A 23,650-nucleotide genomic window follows, 5' to 3' on the forward strand; every position below is an offset into this window, starting at 1 on the left:
CAGTGAAATGCAGTTAGTGAATTTGATTACAATTGTCTTCATTAAATGCACAGTAGATGAGGAACTTACGTGATCAAGACAGACTGGTTCTCCCTATCTGTAAAGGGTAAAGTAAATGTGCTTTTAGTTATCATCTATATAATACAGCACAAAACCATTATGTACTGTATATATTTTCTTTACATTGTCCTAACTAGTACGTACCAGTAAGCATGAACTGATAGGCATTGTCAGAGACAGAGAAGATGTGTGGTGGAGCCTCCACACGCTTCTTGCCTCTGTAGGCATTTACAACTTCTTGGTCGTACACCGGGAGCCACTTGTAGGGGTTCACAGTTACACAAAACAAGCCAGAGTAGGTCTGAAGGGGAGAAAGAGAGAACATTATAACAACATACATACAACATGGCAGCGAGCATGCCATATGATCACTGTAGCTAATACAGGGACAGGTTGCAAGTAGCATCAAAATAGTGATCAACTTATATTCAGCACCATGAAGTTACCATTATACCGCGTGGCTTTGCAGGAGTCTAGCCCTCTATAAGAGGGTTTGTGTCTGTCTGTCTGTCTGTCTGTCTGTCTGTCTGTCTGTCTGTCTGTCTGTCTGTCTGTTATTGGATCCAGAGCTAATCTCACAACCCACTGGACCGAACAGTGCCAAATCTGTATGTGTAATACTTTTTGAAATAATTATCTTTAATCTCATAATGGAAGTTACTGGGGATCTGATCCGGCTGAAAGCGTGTCCACATTTGGAGCCATACATCATAGATAATGATGTTATGATATATGACACATATTTGAGATGTCTCACAGGCTGGCCACATGTAGTCCGAGGCACACTTTGGAGCCATGCCAATGCTATGTGGATACAGAGACCCACATGATTTTGTTTGGTTTGGTTTTCACTTGACGATATGATGTAAGTACTGTATTCTCTATTTGTATTCTTTATTTGCTATATACTGGTCAAAGAATACTGTACTGTATTGTTCTGTGCTGTACTTACATAGATCATCCATGCTGCATAACGCTCTTTGAGGTTATACAGCACAGTGGCTTCAGAGAGGTGGGTCATCATGGCCATATCCTCAATTTTGTCATACTTGGGAGGGTTCATAGGGGTGACATCATCCTCCTTTACAGTTTTTTCCTAAAAGAAAATCAAAACACAGCTTTAGAATGTCTTGCAGTTAGTTGTGCTGTGAGTGTCACCATTTGAATTTAGATCCACCTCGGCCTACCTCCTGCGTGTCGAGCACTTTCACGGTGACTTTGGCACCATCCTTCTTCACAACCTCACATTTGAGATACAGCTCCTTAACATCAGCCACATAACCTGCAGTTTTGGCATCAAAGGGTTTAGTTTGAGCCTCGATTCTCTCTCTCTCTGGCTTACGCAGGTAAATGGCAGCCTTGCCGTAAGCGGCCATCTCCGCGTCCGTACTCATGTTGGCGGCTTTCTGTTGACAGACAAACAGATGGTGTTGATGCCTTCGTTGACTGAGCAGATAACTGTATTACTATGTAGGACTATTCTTATATTGTTTACGTTATAGAATAGAAAAAAGAATGAACACTCACGTTTTCCCTCTATGCAGTATCAGTGGAATGTCAGTGCAACCCCTACGTCTGAAGTAACACATGTTGATGACGTAAACATGAGCTGAATGATACATTTTAATATTCTATTATTACATACATTTTAATCAAATTAGATTACAGTATATTCATCCTAATGAATCCATCAATGTTAAAGGTAGGGTAAGTGATATGTTTTGGTTAAAACAAAACGTTTTTTGTTAAAAGGTTAAAGCACTATATTCTGTAGTAATCATTGCTATAAAGTGTTTGTTCAGTTACAGGAGTCTCCCTGTTTCTCCAGCTCTTTAATAAACAGAAAATACATTTTCAGGTAGGTGTTTAATCTGTATACTGACTGAGTTCTTTATCCTGATTGGATGAAATTTAGTATTCCGAACTGAACATGCAGTTCTGTTTAATAAAGAGCTGGAGAGACATGGAGACGCCTGTTACTCAACAAACACTCTATAGCAATGAGTACTATCAGAATATAGAGCTACTCAACACTTATTTTAACCAAAGAAAATCACTTACCCTACTTATAATTGTAGCTGAATAACAGTTGTCAAAGGAGCATTTTCAATTCAATTCCATTTCATTATAACGCCACATCACTTCACTCACACATTTTACATAACAGAGCAAGCAAAACAATCCATTTCTCAGTAGTGAGTTGACTGATCCATTTTAAAATAGTATTGTACTATATTTGCTGTGAATATTACATTGCACATTCAGATTGTGTTACTCAGTCTGAATTTTACCAAATAATTTAGTTCATTACATGTTAAGTTTTTTTTCTTCTATATTTTAATTCACATACACACTTTCAACTCATACTGAACTGAACAAAGTCTCAGGCAACTAGCATCTCTAATACAAGGATGACAGCTGATGTCTAACTCACCACCAGATGGATCCCTGGACTCCTCTGAAGTGAATCCATCCTCAAGACGCCCCTTTTATATCGAGAGCATATTGCTTGTGTTTCAGAAACTAAAATAGTTCACGCCTTTAAAAGGTGCTTTAATTTATCTGCTGACGTTGCAGCAGTAGTATCAATTTGACCATTTTGCCATTTATACTCTATTAATAAACCATAACAAGGATTATACTTCTAACATTGCCACCATACTTGGTGCTGCTTCCATCTAATGGTTTATGTATTCCAGACGTCTTGCCAGTGACTTGATGTAAAAATAATCAGGGGTTTACTTCATTGGGGGTAATATTGAATGTAGTAGTCCTTAATAACATATTACTGCATGCATCAAAGTGGCGGTTCTACAGGGTGCCATAGGATGATGTGGCAGCTGCTGTTCCAAAACACGTTCTTGCCACTCCAATTACAGACGTAAATATTATTATATTATAAATGAAATGAAATGCATTGTTTTGAATGCATTTGTGATATTTCTTGCGTCTTTTTTTTTTGCGTGTGTGACGGTCCATCAAAGTATCCTCCTCCGTAACTGAAAAGTCTCAAGCCAAGTTTATGGCTTAATTTCCAAGAAAGCATCATGTTTAGCACAGAGCATTGTATCTGGTGGTGTGAAAGTGGAAAACCATCAGTATCCTTTTTTGTATAGCTAAAGTATGAATGAAACTAGTAGTATGGGAGAACGGGGTACGAACCAAATTAGTAGACAAAATTGGAACCGTCTGGAACACTATGAAATTGAAGCAGACGTTGTGGTGTTCTCTTTCCAGATTGGAATGAAATTGGTATACCACATGAACATTTGTTTTATGTTTACCACAGCGTTGGACAGATGGGGAGACCCATGTTACTTAACTTTATAGCATTGATACTATCGGAATGTAGGCCTAGAGCTTACACTTTTTTTACCTTATCTTTACAGTTTGGTAAGTTTTTCCAAAGCAACACTTTTTCAGCAGTAATTTTGTGAAATACATTATGTAGTCAAAATGTGTTAGTATCTGTGCAAGAATCCTTTATGTACAGTATTGTTTCCTTCTACAGTATATTGTATAGAAAGATGTAGCCTATTTCTCTGGCTGTGACAATGCAAAATATAAAAGTGACTCATATTTTACCCCACTTAAGCCCTTTATTTGTTTATTTGATGTTTATTTTTGGGGTCTTTGAACTGCTCACACTAGAGGATCGTCTTACCCGAGGAGTCTTATCGAGTAACGTTATCCTCTAGTGTTATCGGATAAGACATAAGACATTCTCCAGCCTTGAATGTCTGGTATGCATTCTCTGCCGCTCCCTCAGAACACACATCAACAGAGAGCAATTAACACCTTTTAGGAGGGTCTGAATGGAGACGTGATAGCTGAGGCGGGAGTGGGTTGAATGACATGGAAAGCCCAAAAGGCGTCTGTTAACCACATGAACCCCAGCATCCCTATTCTGGGGTGAACATTGTTGTAGGAGAGAAAGACAAGAGGGGGCCAAGTATAGACGCCCAGACCTAGGGGGCCCCCCGTCAACTGCATTATATAGGGTCAAAGTTGTTAAGTCTGATTCTTGTTAACACTCTGACCCCGACCGTATTCTAAGCAGTAAATATGAATCGTTGGCATTAAACAGGCGATACAGGGTTCCACCATTGAATAAGGTGAGCCTGAGGCACTCTTTTGTGCACCAATCAATCCTAAAATTAAATATGGAGTGTAATCTCACACATACAGTTGTACAAGTTATGCTTTTCATCCTTTTTTTCAATTATACTGTACATAACACATAGAACACAGTATATCCTTTGTTAGCAGGGACTTAAAATTAGGCTACTTTCTGTAAAAATGACTTAAAATGTGTTAATACAGGATTTTTCCCCTCATATAACTCGATCATTACTTACGGCATAGCAGTTGTTTAACAACTACATAGACAGTGCCAATGTCTCCCAGAATTGTGGGATCTAAACAGACAACACAAGTCCAGGCTATGGGAATTATGTTGCTTAGAAATGCATCTTTTGGGCGCTCGGGTGGCACAGTGGTAAAGTGCCTGCCCACTATTGCGGAGGCTTTGGGTTCGAATCCACCACGGTGCATCCGGCTTTGTCGAGCGTCACAACACGTTTGGCCCATGTACGGGGGAGGTAAGCCGGGCGGGGAGGGTGGTATTTGTCACTGCATGTGTAAGGGCTGGGGCGGCACCTGTCAGCAGGGAGCTTTGGGCGGGAGGAGTGTAGGACGAAGGCTCTACGTCCTCCCGGTGGAGGCTCCTTACTGGCAGTTGAGTCGTAGGATACAACAGCAGTGATAACACACAAATGTGTTTGGGGAGGAATTCATACAACATACAACTTAACTGTAGGCACCCTTACAAGAGCGTAGATTGACAAAAAGGTGACAAAAAGGATGATCAAATTGAATCTAAGGTCATCTGCCAGGTGCAAAGGCAACTCAGACAGTCTATGTGACTTCTGAGACGTGTACGTGACAAACAGAACATATACACTCACATGCACTAATCATGCACACGCTGTAGGTCCAACAGTTACAGGACATAAGGTCATCAGACAGTACAGTACAATCTATTTCATTGTCAATGTGTTTTTTTTACTAGACATCAGTGTCTTTTGTTGAGATTCTGAATTCGTAACTCCTCCCAGTCCCCATCCTCGTCTTCAAACCAGTCCAGTGACTCAGAGCATGAACCTTTGAACTTCTTTTAAGGTGTTTGAACAATTATTGGTAATTTGTAAATACCAATCATTTATTTAATTCACTGATAGTTATACTACGTATTTAATACAAATTATTTCTTAACCCATACATTCAATTAATTATTTCAGTGGACTTTCAGCGGCTATATGTAACTTTCCAAATTTTGGAGAAAAAAGGGGTAAAAAGAAAGTTGTTTTTACTGATGACAAATGGCTGTACGTACAGTCGGTGCCTATTGACTTTGTCGTTTGTCATGTTGACATCACACTCCTCATTTGCCTCACTCACTCGTGCAGTAAATGTAGTTCCAAATACTACCACGAGGTGGCGCTTTGGAGTCACTTTTTTTTTGTTTCAAACAGACAGACAGACAGACAGACAGACAGACAGACAGACAGACAGACAGACAGACAGATGAGATCTGAGTCCTGACCTGGGAGTCATAAAAAAATAGCAGATCTACAAGCTCACATTGCCTGGCGTGTGTGTGTGATTATAATTATAATTATAATTAATATAATATACTATTATATACTACTATACACGTCGTGTAGACCTACTTGTAGATTGGCTTTTTTTTTTTTTTCTTGCATCATTTGCTGTGTAGTATTTATCTTACTTGTTTCTACTATTTTGAAAATGCGCAGACAGTGTAGTGGTGGAAGCTGACGATTACTGATTGTAGGGCTCGCGTTCGAATCCCATGCTGTGAAGAAGTGTAATTGCTATTTTTGAATTATATCGTTAAATCAATGTTAATGTAACTCTGAGAGTGTACAAATGTTGTACACTCTCAGAGTTACACCCCTGGGGGTCCCCGGACCCCACTTTGAGAACCAATGGTCTCTCTCTCTCTCTCTCTCTCTCTCTCTCTCTCTCTCTCTCTCTCTCTCTCTCTCTCTCTCTCTCTCTCTCGTTCTTCGACAACTGTTAATAAAGTATGCAATCAAATACACTGTGTGTGTGTGTGTGTGTGTGTGTGTGTGTGTGTGTGTGTGTTAACCGCAGTGTTAACCGCAGTTTAGGTTGGATTTGGGTCAATCAAATATAATTATTAATTAATATCGGATAAACCGCGGGTGAAATATTGCAGTAAATAATTTAATGACATCTAATATATCTATCCATAAAATAGCTAAATCTCTGTGTGCTTGTGTCTGTAGAGTGTGTACAGCAGCCTCTGTGCGATGCGATCACAAAAGCAGTGCGCTCAAAGAAAGGCTATTTTCACTACTTTGGCTACTCTAAATCGAAATTAAATATTAAAGTCGGTGCCTATTTACAACCCGTACATCTACATAAACGTTCAGATTTCAAATATAAAGTGCTTAACTCATGGCCATGGATGTTACAATTCACTTCGAGTGGGTATAAGTACCTGTATCTTCCGTATTGTTCAATAAAAAGCATTTTAATCCGATCGGTGGCCATTTTCTCATAGAGTTATAATGTATCAGAGTGCAATACTCCTCCCAACCGATAGGGTCGCGTAAATGAAGCCAATGGAGACAATTCGAAGACAATAGCCACCAATCCGATTAAAATGATTTTTATTGAACAATAGGAAGAAGATAGGTGTACTTATGCGGGTACTTATGAGATTGTAGATCGGCTATTTTCAGAATTAAGTATATCATACATTGAAAAAAACATACTCTCAACTAAGCATTTCATGTTATCATTTGCACATGAATTCATTGATAGTCATGTTGTTTGCATTGCGCTTCAAATGAAGTCTGCCTGAAGTGAGCCTTGAACTGGCAACCTTCAGGTTGCGAGGCACACGTATAAGCAAGAAGCCATTGGACCGATACATCTGAAATGGTGAAAAATCAACTCAAAGAGATGATACAGAAAGAAGACCATGCAATAAACATGAGCATTTTAAACCCTCACTAACCCTAGAGAGAGAGAGAGAGAGAGAGAGAGAGAGAGAGAGAGAGAGAGAGAGAGAGATGGGTTTAACGAGACATCGGCGCAAAATGAAAATGCGACGTTTATTAAACGTGCTGTCACAGATGATCCAATCATCTTATCAAAAATTTAAGCATATGCCAAGATAACTGAGAATATATAGCTGATGATGAGCTAAATATATTTGTTTAATGTCGAAGTTTTTATTTTTAAACTTTATGATGAAAGCCGCACAGAGCTTTGTGCCTCGTCATGTATTGTTTCTATATTATAACAATGTGCTCATAAAACTAAACTAAACTTGACAGCAATATGGAAAATCTTATAAATATATTTCATAGAATAACCGGTTAATAGAAATAACGAAATAACGGTTAAAAGGGGCAGATAGGAGCGTTGACGCCCGTTACTTTATTTTATTTATTTATTAATGCAGGAGCGCGAGGTAATAAATGTCACATGTGTACTGTATGCAACAGACATGATATCTCTCTGTCTTTCTAGGAAGTTAAGAGTTAAATATATATTTTAATTATTTAATATAGCAACATTAGGCTATTTCAAAATGCTTAATTATTTTATTCATCAGTGCCACTGAAACACCACCACAGAAATAAACAAACAAACAATTTGTCAATTCAAATGAGCTATGGCATGAGAAAAAATACGTTTACATTTTCCAAAGCAAGTGTCAAAACATAATACAAAAGTGTAAAGTAAAGTAGGCCTATGAGAGGATACAGTAACTGTAGGCAGCTCTAGGCAGTGTGGACGGACAGACAGGCAGTAGACCGCTGCTGCCCCTAGTGGCACAGAGTGGAAATAAGTGGAAATAACACATGTCCTGCGTGACACGCATGAGATGCCAGAAAAAAAACGACAAAGTCAATAGGCAATGACTGTACAGTAGGCTACATGAATCCAAAAAGATGTACAATGTACTAACAAAAATAAATGACTGTTAACTTTGCCTAAATGGGCAAACTTAAAGGACCATTCACACCAAGCACTATAGCTATAACTATAAATATATAGTTTTACAAAATCGTTCTAACTGAAGTGGATGGCAGAGTCCACACCACAACTAGCAACAAAAGACAATGGTGACCGATATAGTGCTTTGGTGTGAATGGCCCTTAAGACCACTTGAACCCCAGCATGCCTATTCTGGGGAGAACATTTTGCCAAAAATAGCCGCTCTATAGGCTCATTGTGAGCCAAGGACCCCCAAAATGATATGTATTTGGCTGCAGACCCCCATCTCAAAAATATGTTGTGCCAGGGACCCTATAGGAGCAAAGATTTGAGTTAGAAATGTTCGCTTAAAAATATATATAAAGATTTGCACACATTTTCACGATTAAAAAAAAATAGCAGATCTACAAGCTCAGTGCGGCACGAAGTGACGCGATACGAGCTTTTAGATCAGGTTAATATTATTGTGATGCTGTATTAACACATTTTGCTGGGGACCCCCTGGAAACCCCCTCAAGGACCCCTGGGGGTCCCCGGACCCCACTTTGAGAACCACTGGTTTAAGTGGTTAACTCAAGCGGATGGCAGAGTCCCACACCATAACTATAACTATAATGAAAACAACAAAGAACAATAGTTGTAGTTATCGTTATATTTATAGCTTGGTGTGAACTGCCCTTAACATGGTGTTGTGCGCACAGCTGACATAAACTCTGCTCTTAATGACATGAGGGTGCCCCAGACAACTACACACTGACGTCACCTCAACTCGAAATAACTAATGAGCACTGGGCTCCACGCTGGCATTTGTCATACCCGGGGCGTGGTATTCACATCATGAAAAGGTCCCAACCTTTCTAACAGCCAAGAGCAACTGTTTAAATAGACCCTTCCATCAGCAGGGGTCCATCACTGTACCATTCCTTCAGGTAACTACTATACCTCTCATAATCACCAGTGGTGACAAGTAGCTACCGTAAGTGCATTCCCTCTTAAGTGCTTAAGTACACTTTTGAGGTGCGTGTATGCTTTACTTTTCTATTTCCATTTTTCAATACTTTATACTTTTACTCCACTAGATCTCAGAAGCAAATATTGTTGCTCCACTATTATTTGAAAACTTTAGTTGCAAGTTACCTTGCAGATTTTGATTATTATCACAAAATATACATTAACCAACTCAGCCCTATTTTATACTTTGTACGGTATATTCAAAAATAGCTGATCTATAAGTGTGGTTTGAGAACAGTTGTTCTCAGGGGTCCTTGAGAGGGTGCCAGGGGGTCCCCCGCTAAATTAAAATTAAAATGTAATTTCACTAAGCTTACTATTTTTTTTACTATTACAATTATTTCACTGCCTAGGGGAGGGACAGCGAGTGCATTTTCCGGCAGCGGCTGCTGCCTAGGGAGAGTGTATAAGAAGAACTATTCCGATCATAGATTTCACTCTCTCCTCCACCTACAGTACAGGGATGTGGACAGATCCAAACTGAAATATCGATACTTCCAATAATGCCATTTTGTTTTGAGAATGGATCCTTACATTAAAATATCAATACTTTTAAATTGAATGTCTATCTAATGTACCTTCCACCCTCTGCCTCTATTCCTCATACACACAGGCGTTGAGTAATTCAGTGGTTCCCAAACTGGGGGGTCCCTAAATTATTTTGGGGGGTCCCCAGATAATTAGCTTAATGTGCAACATTGTTTTCTCACTCAACAGTTAACAAACCAAAATACATTATAAGTGCACAGGGTATCTGCACATTTCTGAAGTTACAATGTAATAACTGTTAAGACCTTTTTAATACAAAATTGGCAAATATTACATAAGAAAGAGGCAAACATTGTGAAAATAGCCCATCTACAAGCTCACACCACCTCGCACTAAGCTGCTAGTTCGGCTATTTTCACAAAACGAGTCAAACTAAATGTAAAGCCTACAATTCCAAGTGCTTGTCAGGGTGGAGGGTCCCCAGTTCAAATATGATTATTTTGGGCGGTCGCTGATATTATTATAGCCATTGTGTATTATCTTTGTGGGACTATAAGTGTATGGATTGCTTAGTACTTCTAAAACATATATTATAACATGTTCCGATTTTGAAGGTAAAGCTTGCTGTTGAAAATACCTTCCGGAATAATCTTTTGAATTGAACTCTAATGCGAGGTATTTTTTCATGAGACTATAGTCTTAACTATTGTCGGCAGTGTGAGTTATATTGATCAATTAAAGGCTTACTGTGACTATAATATGTAGTGTAGCTTGTACAACATGAATATTATTATTTCTTCCCCCATAGACACTTCCAAAGAGCTGCAGCTATGCCATCCAACTGCTCTGCAGTAGGACATCTCTTTTGATTGATTGATTGAATATTTTATTAGGCAAAAAATGTAAAACAGCACAGTTACATTTAAAATACTTTGTCTAACAGGTCCGTTCATAAAAGTCCTTGCGGACTTGTTTACAATGAGGGCCTTGGTATTCAATTCATAGGCATATATAGTGGCACCACAGTTCAAATATCATTACAAAATAAACAGCAAAAAAAAATAACACTATGTACAACAAAAAAATCACACCCTGTGTGAAGTGGGCGGTGTCTTGCTAGCTAATCACAATACTGAATGGAGTCAACCAATCATGTACAAAAAATAAATACATTTATTGAAACACTCTTTATGATGGAAGAAACCATAACTTAAAAAAAAAAAATTTGAGTTTTTTTTAAAGTTATGGTTTCTTGTATAGGGCTATGCACATGTGTCATGTGACACTGGCCAATCACAGTCCTGAATAGACTGTGATTGGCCAATCACGGTGCAGGGTTAGGCGGGGTAAATTTTTGTACATTTTTGTACATTTTTGGCCAATCACAGCGCAGGATTTGTTGTACAAATATCCAAACCTCACTTATAGGGGCGGTTTCACCGCCCAAAAATAAAAAAGAGGGGGAAAAAAAAATATGTACAAGAACAGGGGGGGGGAGGGTCTGCTGTCTAACGGGAAAATGGTACTACCTCCTCCTTTGGCCTCTCTCTGGACGATTTCTGGTGCGTTCATTATACCAAATGGCAATCTGTGATGAAAGAATCTTCCAAACAGTGTAATAAACCTTGTATAATTGGTTCTTTCCTTGCATGCACTCATTGTCACATGACTCACAGTTCATGTACTGTACTTAATTTGGTGAATACTTCTGTCACATTCATGGTAACCCCCATGGGTCAAAGAGTAATTGCTTTCGGCTGTGCGTTTATTTTAGAGGCCCCTCAATGTATGATTCAAATTTGGGGTCGATTGTAAATGATTTGAGACATTTAAATTTTAATTTATCATGTGACACATGTTACCGTCGCCACTGTGGTTGCCTTGCTACATTGTATACTCCCAAACAAGATATCTCAAATACTAGATTGGCTAGATTGCCATGCAATTTCCCTCCTCAGAGGATGGCCCCTATTGTTTTTCATGACCCAGTGGCCTTTTCTAGAGCACCACAGTATTTGCATTTCCACTTGCACACAACATATCTCAGTGACTGATTGATTGAATACTTTATTAGTCAAATATATAAACAGCACGGAAGTACAGTAACAGTTGGGCTAAAAAGATAACACTTCAAATTCCTGGGGACGTTTCCATTGTGGTCCTATTAGTAATATGATAATATAATGGCGGACAAACTTGCAGAGCTCATTCATTCTCACCAGAGGAAAGCCCCAACAGATTTGGTCTACCGCCACCCTTAGGCCAAAACTTCCAATTGCACACATCAGATCTAAAAATAAAATAGATTGACATGAAGCTTAATGGGCTCAGCCAGTGTGAACCCTGCTGATTTCAGTGGCACCATGGTGCCACCCTTAGGCCAAACTTTACACTTGCTCAAAATACAATGAACAGATTGATCTTGGTGAGTGCTCCCTGGTGGAAGAAACTTAAAGGACGACTTCACCCATTTTCAACCAATCTTCATATAATTGGTCCTCACTAATGCTCATAATAATGGTAACCTTGTGTTATGGTCTTTGTCTCATTGGAGGGCTGTGGACACTTCAGAAATCCGCCTACCAGTGACACCATCGTTAGGCAGGGTTTTTTGTTAAAATTTGTATTTAACTTTTTCTTTTTTTGCAGGTGAGGGGATGGCAATAGTTAGCTGAGGATAGTATTATTCCACCGCCTTGTCCTTTATACATTGTCAGGTCAAGATGGATAATATGATGCCAGATATGTTTAAATCGTCATGGTTTAAGCTGTACTTATGCTACAATCTGTTACTATATTAATGATATGATATTTTAAACCAGGTCTTGGAACTTGAAACGGTTCTTGTGATTTGAGTAATAAATATGAAATGATGTTCTACATATAGGCATAATGGACAAGAACTAGAACTCATGACAATAAAAGGTATTTAACAAGGAAAAGTAAGGAAAACAACAAACAATACTTTTTTTGCAAACCTTTATTGAATAGAATTTGTCATATTCTATGACTTTATGGTAACTAACTAGAAAACAAGATGTCATATTTTATGACTTTTCAAGATTGGTGACTTGAATTGGAGAACTTATTCAGCTTCTTTCCCCTGCAAAATATGAATATACTTTTAGACTATATTCATATTGATACATATGATAAATAACAATGTGCATTCATCATATTGTATATGCATTTACCTTGCCAACATCACGACTTTTAGCTCTCAGCTTGTTGACCTGGGATTCAGCGATGTCGGCGCGCTCTTCGGCCTCCTCCAGCTCATGTTGAGTCTTTCTGAACTTGGTCAGGTGAGAGTTGGCTTGTTCCTCCTAGAATATGATAGAGATGGTTTAAAGCCTGAATATTAGAAAAGAGCATCTTGAAATTATTGTGTGTGTGTGTGTGTGTGTGTGTGTGTGTGTGTGTGTGTGTGTGTGTGTGTGTGTGTGTGTGTGTGTGTGTGTGTGTGTGTGTGTTTGTGGGTTTGTTTTGTCTGTGTGCCCAGATTATACCCCAACATAGACACAGTACTACACACACCCATATATGGAGATACCCATTGCAAATTGGCGTCATTAGGCAATGGTTGAAATCAGCACGAATATTAACAATAACTCCGGTAACGCCTGGTAAACTGAGATAACTGTAAAATTATACATTTCTGCTTATCATTTTACTAGTCTCGCGAGCCAGACTGTTGCCTCCCACAATTTTCGAATGCTTCCATCATACAGTGGAGCACGGAAGCTCTGAAAATGATCCGGCGATAAAGGGGACGTCCTGCCTCCTCCCCGCTTCCGTTTTGTCTTTATAGTCGCGCAAATTTATCCTAATCTAAATAAAAATAATAGAAGCCTATGTAGTTTGCTGCTTAGCAGAAATGGAAATTCAAAAATAAAATCTAAATATATTTTTTTTTAAATATTTCGTGAATGGAAATGACACAGATGACAGCTTCCGTTCTCGGCTTTTGGGAGGTGTAGTTCCAGACTCTATATAGCGTTCGGAGATTGCGAAATAGTTGTCTACGCGAGACTATAATTTTACTTACCGCTTCCTCAGACTGCCTCTTGTAGGCCTTCACCTTCAGTTGCAGTTTGTCTACCAGATCCTGAAGCCTGGCAAGATTCTTTTTGTCCTCTTCAGTCTAAAGTGAGAGTGAAATTATGCAATTAGATGTATGTTCATGCAGTCTATTAATTGTGTCAATGGTATGAAGTGAACATGATATACGGTACCTGGTATGTGAGCTCCTTCACTCTCCTCTCATATTTGCGGACACCTTTAACAGCATCTGCTCCACGTCTCATTTCAGCGTCGACCTCTCCCTCCAGCTCACGCACCTTGAGAATTGAATGATGCACTATGAAGTTCTTTCCTCTGATTTCATTTGTCTATGTATGACTATACCCCTTGTTGGTATAAACTACATCTTACCCTAGTCTCCAGTTTCTGGATCTGCTTCTTGCCTCCCTTCATAGCCAGGGTCTCAGCCTCATCCAGACGGTGCTGCAGGTCCTTGACTGTGATCTCCAGGTTCTTCTTCATCCTCTCCAGGTGAGAACTAGTGTCCTGTTCCTTCTTCAGCTCCTCAGCCATCATAGCAGCCTGGAATGTCATATATATATATATTTTTTTTTTGTGTTTTTATATCAAGCAAGTAAAGTAAGTAATTGTCTGGATAAGGAGTATAAGGGGGGTTAGGGGATTCTAACTTACATCAGTGATTGCCTTCTTGGCCTTCTCCTCAGCATTCCTTGCTTCTTGAATACAGTCTTCCACTTCACCTTGGATCTGGATCAGGTCAGCCTCGAGTTTCTTCTTGGTGTTCAACAGGCTTGTGTTCTAAAATAAAGATGCAGTTTAACAATGTAAGGATGCATGACTTTTATTCTGAATGAATGAGTGTTGAGAGTTTTATTTGTATTATCTTACCTGAGAGTGCAACAGTCCAGCACGCTCACTAACATCCACCAGTTCTTGTTCAGCCACTTTGCGGCCTCTCTCTGTCTGTTCCAGAGCGACCCTAAGCTCCTCAATCTCAGCCATCATGAGGCCGTTCCTACGCTCCACCATGGCAGCTTGCTCCTTCAGATCTTCTTGGGCTCTGAGAGCATCATCGAGGTGCAGTTGGGCATCCTGTAATAAATCACATTTGAGGTGTTCATCATGATATGAGACACCAGAAAGTGGCCACTCATTCTTCAGAGCAGTACAACAGTTTGACTAATTGTCTTACTACTAAGTTTTGTACCTTAAGCTGTCCCTGGAGGTTCCTCAGTTGCTTCTGGGCCTCGGCAGCAATGCGGTTGGCGTGACTCAGCTGAACCTCCATCTCATTCAGGTCTCCCTCCATTTTCTTCTTGATTCTCAGGGCATCATTTCTGCTCCTGATCTCAGAGTCCAGAGTGCTCTGCATGGAGTCAATCACCCTCTGGCTGTTCCTCTTGATCGTCTCCATCTCTTCATCCTTCTCTGCCATCTTCCTGTCAACCTCACCCTTGATCTGGTTGAGCTCCAGTGTGATACGAAGAATCTTGGACTCCTCGTGCTCCAGAGTACCCTAACATGTAATATGGGATCAAAAGGTAGTATGGACATATGAATGTAATATGCAGCTCCACTGTTTGAATATAAAAAGTATTGAAAAAAATATATTGACAATTGCATTCTTCGTCTGGAACCTATAGCTTTTACCTCGGCTTCTTCGAGGGCTGTCTGGATCTCTGACTTCTCTGTCTCCACTTGCTTCTTGTTCTTCTCCAGTTCATGGATGGTCTTTCCATTCTCACCAATCTGTTCAGATAGGTCTGAGATCTCCTCTGCAGTTGATTGAAAATAATTCATGAGGAATCACCCAATCAGCCAAAAATTGTGTATTTGCTTTTGAATAAAGTGGGTGTAGCCTACTCCACAATATTAAACAGAAGTGAACCCAACTTTGATATTAAAAGTGATGAAAATTACGACCCATTAACAACACCAGCCATGGCTCAAAAGAAGTACGGAAAAAATACTGAAGCAAAATGAACTTTTATTGGAAGTATTATGTATAGAAAACTCACGTTGTAGGTTCTTGTTCTCTCGCTTCATGGTCTCCAGCTGGTCAAGACACTCCTCGTAGGAATTCTTCATCTTAAACAACTCAGTGCTGAGAGAACGAGACTCTTTCAGAGATCCCTCCAGTTCTGCCTGTCCCTCTTCATATTTCTGTTTCCATTCTGCCAGTACCTGCAAAACATTTTAAAAAAAGGTGTAAAATACCTCACTATAATTATTATGTTTTAAAAATAATGAATGTCAAAGCACCTTATCGAAGTTCCTCTGTTTCTTGTCGAGGTTGGCAGCTAAAGCGTTGCCCCTCTCCACATCGATCATGAGGTCTTCCACTTCACCCTGGAGTCTCTGTTTGGTCTTCTCCAGAGAGGCGCACTTGGAATTCACAGCCTCAATTTGCTCCTCAGCATCCTGAAGCCGCTGGGCTAGCTTCTTCCTGTTTATCAGTTTAGAATTAAATCAAATTATTTTGGTGTTAAGAGTGATGCCGCCATTACGTAATTTATTTACCTATTTTATTTTTAACCCTTGTGCAGCCCTCTTGTCTTTGACCGCTTGTCAATTGTGTTTAGTAGTTCTTCTTCCATTTCAGTTGGTAATCTCTTTAGTTATCACCCTTGGAATCTATTGTGAGCCTGGTCTTGTGATTCTTAGGATTACAATTGACTAGCATAAAGATGACTCTGTTCTCAACCACTTCTCCTGGGAATTCTCCCAGAGTCATCTATTTAGGCTTCCTTCCATCCGGGCTTCGTTAGATTCTGCAGACTGTGAACTCCTAGCCTGGTTCTAACCATAGATCCCGCTCACTCTCTGAGTGGACTACCTCTTGGTCTGGTGTTGTAAATGTGAACCAAGGATTTATTCTGTACAAAATGTATTGTCCAATGAGAGTCGGAGGTGGGGGTGGGGATCCCTTAGGATTGGTTTAGGGAAATTCTAATCCCCTCCCCCTTGTAATCGCCTACACTGGAGCCAATGTTAGACTGAAGCTCCACGCAGCTTCAGTCTGATAATCAGGCTAGTGACCACCGCCAACCCGTATAGATCCTAATAGTACAATCAGACCAATTCTGCTTGGTCCCAGCAGAACCAACTATGAGTCCTGGGTTCGATTCTCGCCGGGGGCACTGGGGGCGTGTCCTCTCCTCCGCGTCATCAGCCCCCATACCCTAGGGGGATTGGCGAAAGGGCCTTTCTGTGTGGAGTTTGCATGTTCTCCCCGTGTCCCCTAGGGTAGGTAGGTACCCTAAACAAAAAAATGCTGTAACTAGAAAAAGTGCTCCTCGGAGCACAGGTCTCCGCCAGGTCAGGTAAGTTATTGTGGCCTCCTGGTGGCGCTATAATAGGCCAATGTGAAAAGGGTGGCATTTCTTCCTCGGCCTAGTGGGAATGTGCGTGCAAATTTTCACGGAAATCGCACGCCGCGTTCATGATTTCAGACATTTTGTTCAAAACGGACCAATCCTGCAAACTTTGGAAGTCAACCTTAGTCAATCAGGATGGAATATGAAATATCGGACAGATGCGTCTTGATCACATGACTATAGAGATACTGTGTACCGATTTGCGTGATGTTTGGATAAAATCTGAAGGATTAATATCCAAAAATGTATTTGACATAAGTCGGCCTCCTGGTGGCGCTGTAAAAAGCAGATGTGAAAAATGCAGTACAGATGTTTTTCCTTGGCCTCTAGGGAGTAGGCGTGCAAAGTTTCACGCAGATCGGTGCAGTTATAGTAAAAAAAGCAAATCGGCCTGTTATAGCGCCACCATGAGGCTGATGTGAAAAGTTTTAAGTGCCATTTCTTCCTCGGCATAGTGGGAATGTGCGTGTGCAATTTTATGGAAATGGCAAGCTGCGTTCATGATTTGAGGCAGTTTGTTCAAAACGGACCAATCCTGCAAACTTTGGATGGTAACCTTAGCCAATGAGGATGGAATATGGGAAATCGGACAGATCAGGGTTGATCACATGACTATAGAGATACTGTGTACCGATTTGCATGAGGTTTGGTTAAAAACTGTAGGAGTAATGGGAAAAAATGGGTTTTGCACAAATCGGCCTCCTGGTGGCGCTATAACAGGCCCATGTGAAAAATTTGAGGCAGAGGTTCTGAATTGGCATCCAGGGAGTGTGTGTGCACAGTTTCGCAGCGACCGGGCCAACGGTGCCGGAGATTTGGTGCTAACACACAGACAGGACACACGGACACACGGACGGACACACGGACGGACCGGGGCGAAAACATACTCTCTCGCCATGCCTTTCGGCCTGGCGGAGACAATAATGGACTCTATACTGCCTCGCCCTGGTCAGCCTGATGGAGGGGAAAGGAACTGGTTGGAATAACGTGTTCCTACCACGTGCTACGTCTAACCGGGGAAATTCCCCCCTGTCAGGTGATAAGAAGCGGCTTGCTAGCTCATGTATTGAAGGAGGCATGAGCTCAGTTCTGGGCTCTCCCTAGGCTGGCAGAGGGAGAGTAGCGCCCAGGATTACATTTGCAATTGGCACTGGGTGAAAAAAATGGGTTACAAAATGGTGGGATAAAAAAAAAAATTAAGAACCAACTATGAAGCCCCCCAACCTGAGAAGACTCAGGATAGCCCCGCTAAACCTGAAGACGTTGAAAAGCCAATTACGCCGGAACCCAGATTCTCCAGTTCGGAGAGAATCGTGGATAAATTGGAGAGTTTTGAGCTTCGTTTCACTCAACTTGAGAACATGATCTCCCACCTCGGTAGCACTACGGCCAACATCAAACTGTGGGTCATTTCACTCGCCTTGTGGACTCGATTTCCCGCCTCCAAAGCACTATGCCCCCCCCCAACTTCCACGTCCTGGACCCTGCGGGTCAAGGGAAAACCTTCAGCTGACCCATCCCTTCCTTCTTCAGCTCCCCCACTTCCTCCAGCTGCCTCTTCCCATCCCTCTTCAGCTGCCCCTTCTAACTTTTCCATCCCTAACCCCCAGCCTTATGATGGCACGTCGGGGAAGTGTGGAGATTTCCTCCAAAATGTGATTTTGTTATTTGATATACATAGTGATTCCTGATAATTTAAAATTCTGATCACTTACTTAGCCTCTTCCAGCTCCTCCGTGCGCTGGATAGCATCAGTCTCATACTTGCTCCTCCACTGAGCCACCTCACCGTTGGCCTTGGACATTCCACGCTGCAGCTCCGCCTTGGCCTCCTGCTCCTCCTCAAACTGCTCCCTCAGAAGGTCACAGTCATGGCGAGATGATTGCACAGAATGGGCAAGGGCATTCTTTGCCTGTAAAAAAAGGAAATTGTCCAAATAAAGACAACTGAATACAATAACACACAAAAGTAGGCCTTTTGTGAAATAAATAACAGCTCCTCACCTTAACCTCCTCTTCAACATGTCTCTTCAACTCCTCAATCTGCTGGGTGAAGGCCTGCTTGCCTCTGGTGAGCTGTGAGAGAAGAGCGTCTTTCTCCTCAAGTTGACGAGACATCTCACCTAGAAGTTGAATTATCAAAGAGTTAAATCATCTTTGTTGAACACGTGTTCCTAAAAGGCCTGCACCCGTTTATCAAAGCATCATCTAGAATTATGGAATTTGGTCAAGTGCCATTAACAGTCCATGCTTGCAAAGAACATATACCGTTTTCTGTCAAAAGTCTTGCTCTCTGAGATCCAATGTCATTTATCTGGCGAATGTTCTCATCACTCTTGGACTTGATTTCACTAAGATGGTCCTCAAGGGTGCGGCACATCTTCTCAAGATTTCCCTGGTCATTGGACAGATTCAATAATTTAATTTACCTGCATGTTTGAACTATTTTGTGTGACGCTGTAGTATGATCAAGTAGTGAGTTAATTTACGAAAAACACAATAAGTTAAAATATGGTGATATGAGGTTTCTGCCCGACAGCAACGATATGGTCTCTTGTGAGTTTTTGTGTTCCTGGGGGTTATGCTAACAAGAGTTCTGAAAATCCACGACAATACCTTTGCCTTGGCAACAGCTTCCATGTTGCTGGACACATCATCGATCTCCATCTTGAGTTCACTCTTCTCTTTCTCCAGTTTCTGTTTGACTCTCTGGAGGTTGTCGATCTGCTCACCCAGCTCTGCCACGCTGTCGGCCTGTTTCTTACGCAGGGCGGCGGAGGTGGCTTCGTGCTGCAGGGTGGACTCTTCAAGGTCACGACGCAGCTTATGTAACTCGGCCTCACGCTTCTTGTTCATCTCGATCTGAGCGGTGGTGGCTCCACCAGCCTCCTCCAGCCTCTCACTGATCTCCTCCAGTTCCCTGGAGAGGTCGGCTCTTTGCTTCTCCACCTTGGCACGAGCGGCACGCTCTGCCTCGATCTCTTCTTCCAGTTCTTCAATGCGAGCCTTTCAAATTAATATTAGAATAACGTATGACAATTATAATCTACTCACATTATTATTCAAGATTTTAACTTTAAACACTTGCCTGAAGAAGGTATATTGACCAAAACGTTGCCTAAATAATGTTGTCCTTATTGTGCAAGTGTAGACGGTGTGCAGGTCATTTTATTGTATTCTCAACTTTAGACACTTAAAATACCTGGAGCTCTTTAATCTTTTTCTGCAGCTGAGCCGACAAAGATTGCTCATCGTCAATCTTATTCAGAAGCTGGCTCATTTCAAAGTCCTTCCTGTAGAATACAGTACATAATGTTTTAGTGTCATTCTGCAGGAAGATTTTCTGCATTCTATTTCATAGTCTTGTTCACATTACTTCTTTAGCTTCTCGTCAGACTGCTGCTTGTCATTCTCCAGATCCATGATGGATTCCTGGGCCAGTTTCAGATCCCCCTCAAGCTTTCTCTTGGCTCTCTCGAGGTCCATGCGGAGCTTCTTCTCTTGTTCCAGAGAACCCTCCAGCTGCAAAACAATACATGTTTCTAATAAATCAGTACAACAATAAACGCATGTGTTCAAAAACATCGGATTAAATTCATAAACTCACATCGTCAACTTGCTGTTCCAGCTTGGTCTTGGCCTTGGTCAGAGTGTTGACTTTGTCTTCCTCTGCCTGCAGGTCATCCAGGGTCTGCTGATGTGCTTCTTGTAGAGCTTTCTTCTCCTTGGTCAGCTTAGCAACAATCTCATCCTGAGAGGCCATCTCCTCAGTCATGTTCTTCACCTAAATAAGCAGAATGTGTTGTTATAAATAGAACATTATTGTACTATAACTTGAGACCGCTTGAGTGTATTATCCTGAACCTTGTTTTCAGTGGCGTGCTTCTCCTTCTCCACTTTGGCCAAGGTGAGCTCCAGGTCATCGATGTCCTTCTTGAGCTCAGAGCATTCATCTTCCAGCTTCCGCTTCTTGGCGGTTAGCTCGGCATTGATCTCCTCCTCGTCCTCCAGTCTCTCGCTCACCTCTTTCACTTTTGCCTCCAACTGGATCTTACTTTTAATAAGACCCTCGCATCTCTCCTCAGCATCAGACAGATTCTCCGCTTCCTGGTTTTCAGTGGGGAAAAAAGGTAAAACATGATTCATGATTTGTTCTGGACAAGATATTGTGTGATAACATAATATCTGACCTCTCTTCACACTTCCCTGAACTTTCCCTGATTTGCCAGGTGTGAAATTGTCTCATTTCACACATGGTATCATTTCACACCAAATGCCCCCTTTTCTCCCCGACGAGGCTTGGACTATCCACTGACTTTCCACTGTGCCAATGGCAGGCTCTTTGAAAGGCTGTCACATCTGTATGAGCTAGTTAAACTCCCTGTAGATGTGTACTTACTGATTGTTGTGCCATTGCCAGGTCATTCTTCTCCTGCACCAGAGCCACCAGCTTCTGCTCCAACTCCTTCCTCTTGGCCAGGGCACTAGCCAGGTCAGTTTTCATCTTCTCATAGTTGCCCTTCATTTCAACCAACTCCTTCTCGGTTTCAGCACTCTTCAGAAGAGGCTTGATCTTGTAGTACAGCTTCATCCATGGCCAGTGTTTCACATTGACAAACGAGCGGACGTTGAACTGGATGCTGTAAATGGCTTCTCTGTGGAAAAACATATTTGAAGTAATTAAAATGTTTATTGGAAATTTGAGTAAATATTAATTAAATAAATAACGTTAACAAACGTGCCTCCTCTGCATCATTTTGACAAACTCCTTCCTCATGACGTAACCTCGGGCCAGAGCCTGGGTCAAGGTAACCAGAATGGCTAGCTTATCATCTCGCATTTCCTCAAGGACACCTAGCAAACCAGCTTTGAAGAACACCTATGATAATACAAACTGTAATTAATCAACTTCAAAATCAACTTTTAGTCCTCTCTTTATGAAAATAAACAGATTTGCAGTGTGTTTACCTTAGTGTGTCCAAACTTGTACTCATCATGAGGTACGTCAATGGACCCAAGCAGCTTCTCTGAGGCTTTCTTGTTGTCCATGAACTGGCCCTCGGGGCACGCGCTGGCATTCAGTACTTTGTACCTGTTTTGTAAGAGTTCACAGTCATTTTGCTCTCCTCCTGTTAATAGTTTCGCATCGCTCTGATTGAAATGGACACTTTTTCTGATTGGCATTGCACTGACTGTAATGAACATTTTATTTGTTTTAGGCATTGCACTGACTGACTGTAATGGTCACTTTATTTGTTTTAGGACGGGATACGGTGAGACACTGTAACCTTGTCTTGTTGCTTCCTGCATAGTACAGGACGTGATGCAGTGAGACACAACCTTGTGTTTGTTTTTCTGCATAGTGCAGTGTTTGTTTTTCCTGCATAGTGCAGCACAGTTGTATACTATTGTATACTGTTCTGTTTTGACAGAGCTTCTTGTTATAGGCTATTGCTGTATACAACAGTACTTTATTTCCTTAGTCTTTACCCGTAACTCTGTAACTCTTAAAGGGCAAGACCACTTTGGTAGGGGTTTGGGTAGTGTAGTTAGTTACCTTGCCATGACGTAACTCCAAAGGTGGACAAGAAATCAAAAATAGTTGCTCCATTGATTAGAAGACTGCTAAAAGAGTGACTTTGAGAGCTGTTTCACTGTACAATGTCAGTAAATGAGGATAATATTTTCAATTATCAATTTCTAATCAATGGAGCAATTATTTTATATCTAGTCCACCCTTGGAGTAACATCATGGCAAGGTAACTACACAACCCAAACCTACCAAAGTGGTCTTGCCCTTTAACTGCTGTGCTGCGTCTGGGCGACTGATTTTCTCCTGCGGGATCAATAAAGGTATTATCTATCCAAAAAAAGTTATTCATACCTCTGCTTGAAGTCAGCATAGAGAATTCTGCTGGGGAAGCCCTTTCTACAGATTCTGATCCCCTCCAGCACACCGTTACACCTCAGCTGATGGATAACCAGGAAGTTCTCCATCAGGCCTGAGGAGAGGTTGTTCCATGATTAATATGACAAAATAATTACACGCTTTCCCTGCATTAAACGATCACCTGACTCCTTGCAGTCATTATTTACAACTTAAGTTTCTCTAAGTGTACCTGGAGTCTTTGACTCGTTGGGAATCAGGCAACGCACAAAGTGAGGATGAGTGCTCCTCAAATTGGTCATCAGCTTCCCCAAGTTCTCCTATAGAGACACAATAAACCAAGTAGGGCTATTATTCATGAAAGATAATGTACTTATTTTATTCCAACATAAAATATTGTGATTATTTCTTAAATATTCTTCTGAGAATAATGTTGATAATGCTTTATTCTTACCCTGAACGCTGCAGACACAGTCATCATGGAACCGCCCTTCTTCTTAGCTCCCTTCTTTGTGTTATCTGTTTATTTATCAGAATCGTGAGTGGATAGTAAAAAAATAAAACTGTTATTACATGTGTGATACAATTGGACATTTTTGTGCAGATTCTTCATTTGATAAATTCAGCAGGTATGTTGTATTTGAGTTATAGGCAAAAAAAAAATCAGAATGATTCCTATCCCTTCTTACCATAATGTGACCCTTACACATTAATGCATTTAT

General features: G+C 41.0%; 1 protein-coding gene across 3 annotated transcripts in view; it reads right to left on the reverse strand.

Moving 5' to 3' along the window:
* Nucleotides 1-23,650, reverse strand: part of LOC308087589 (myosin heavy chain, fast skeletal muscle-like) — a 45,996-nt gene that overhangs the window by 12,494 nt on the left and 9,852 nt on the right. The window contains exons 15-39 of one of the 3 annotated variants that reach the window (XM_080431549.1): nt 23,383-23,447; nt 23,161-23,248; nt 22,926-23,043; nt 22,010-22,133; nt 21,784-21,920; nt 21,441-21,696; nt 20,906-21,148; nt 20,649-20,825; nt 20,418-20,563; nt 20,244-20,334; nt 19,658-20,047; nt 19,310-19,436; nt 19,046-19,164; nt 18,758-18,954; nt 15,928-16,111; nt 15,684-15,849; nt 15,316-15,440; nt 14,873-15,181; nt 14,554-14,757; nt 14,338-14,463; nt 14,056-14,226; nt 13,857-13,961; nt 13,670-13,765; nt 12,816-12,947; nt 12,614-12,724 (exon numbers count right to left, since the gene is read on the reverse strand). The exons of 1 other annotated variant lie outside the window; for it this stretch is intronic. In XM_080431549.1, coding sequence (XP_080287675.1) covers nt 12,707-12,724; nt 12,816-12,947; nt 13,670-13,765; nt 13,857-13,961; nt 14,056-14,226; nt 14,338-14,463; nt 14,554-14,757; nt 14,873-15,181; nt 15,316-15,440; nt 15,684-15,849; nt 15,928-16,111; nt 18,758-18,954; nt 19,046-19,164; nt 19,310-19,436; nt 19,658-20,047; nt 20,244-20,334; nt 20,418-20,563; nt 20,649-20,825; nt 20,906-21,148; nt 21,441-21,696; nt 21,784-21,920; nt 22,010-22,133; nt 22,926-23,043; nt 23,161-23,248; nt 23,383-23,447 — 3,914 coding nt within the window. In that variant the 3' untranslated portion in view covers nt 12,614-12,706. Of the gene's footprint in view, nt 1-69; nt 98-204; nt 362-1,012; nt 1,157-1,247; nt 1,467-1,587; nt 1,636-2,494; nt 2,590-12,613; nt 12,725-12,815; nt 12,948-13,669; nt 13,766-13,856; nt 13,962-14,055; nt 14,227-14,337; nt 14,464-14,553; nt 14,758-14,872; nt 15,182-15,315; nt 15,441-15,683; nt 15,850-15,927; nt 16,112-18,757; nt 18,955-19,045; nt 19,165-19,309; nt 19,437-19,657; nt 20,048-20,243; nt 20,335-20,417; nt 20,564-20,648; nt 20,826-20,905; nt 21,149-21,440; nt 21,697-21,783; nt 21,921-22,009; nt 22,134-22,925; nt 23,044-23,160; nt 23,249-23,382; nt 23,448-23,650 lie in introns of those variants that run through there. One more of the 3 variants, XM_080431547.1, reaches the window with a different exon arrangement.

The sequence above is a fragment of the Gymnoscopelus braueri genome (genome assembly GCF_963280865.1).
Source record: "Gymnoscopelus braueri genome assembly, chromosome: 6".
Classification (NCBI taxonomy): Eukaryota; Metazoa; Chordata; class Actinopteri; order Myctophiformes; family Myctophidae; genus Gymnoscopelus; species Gymnoscopelus braueri.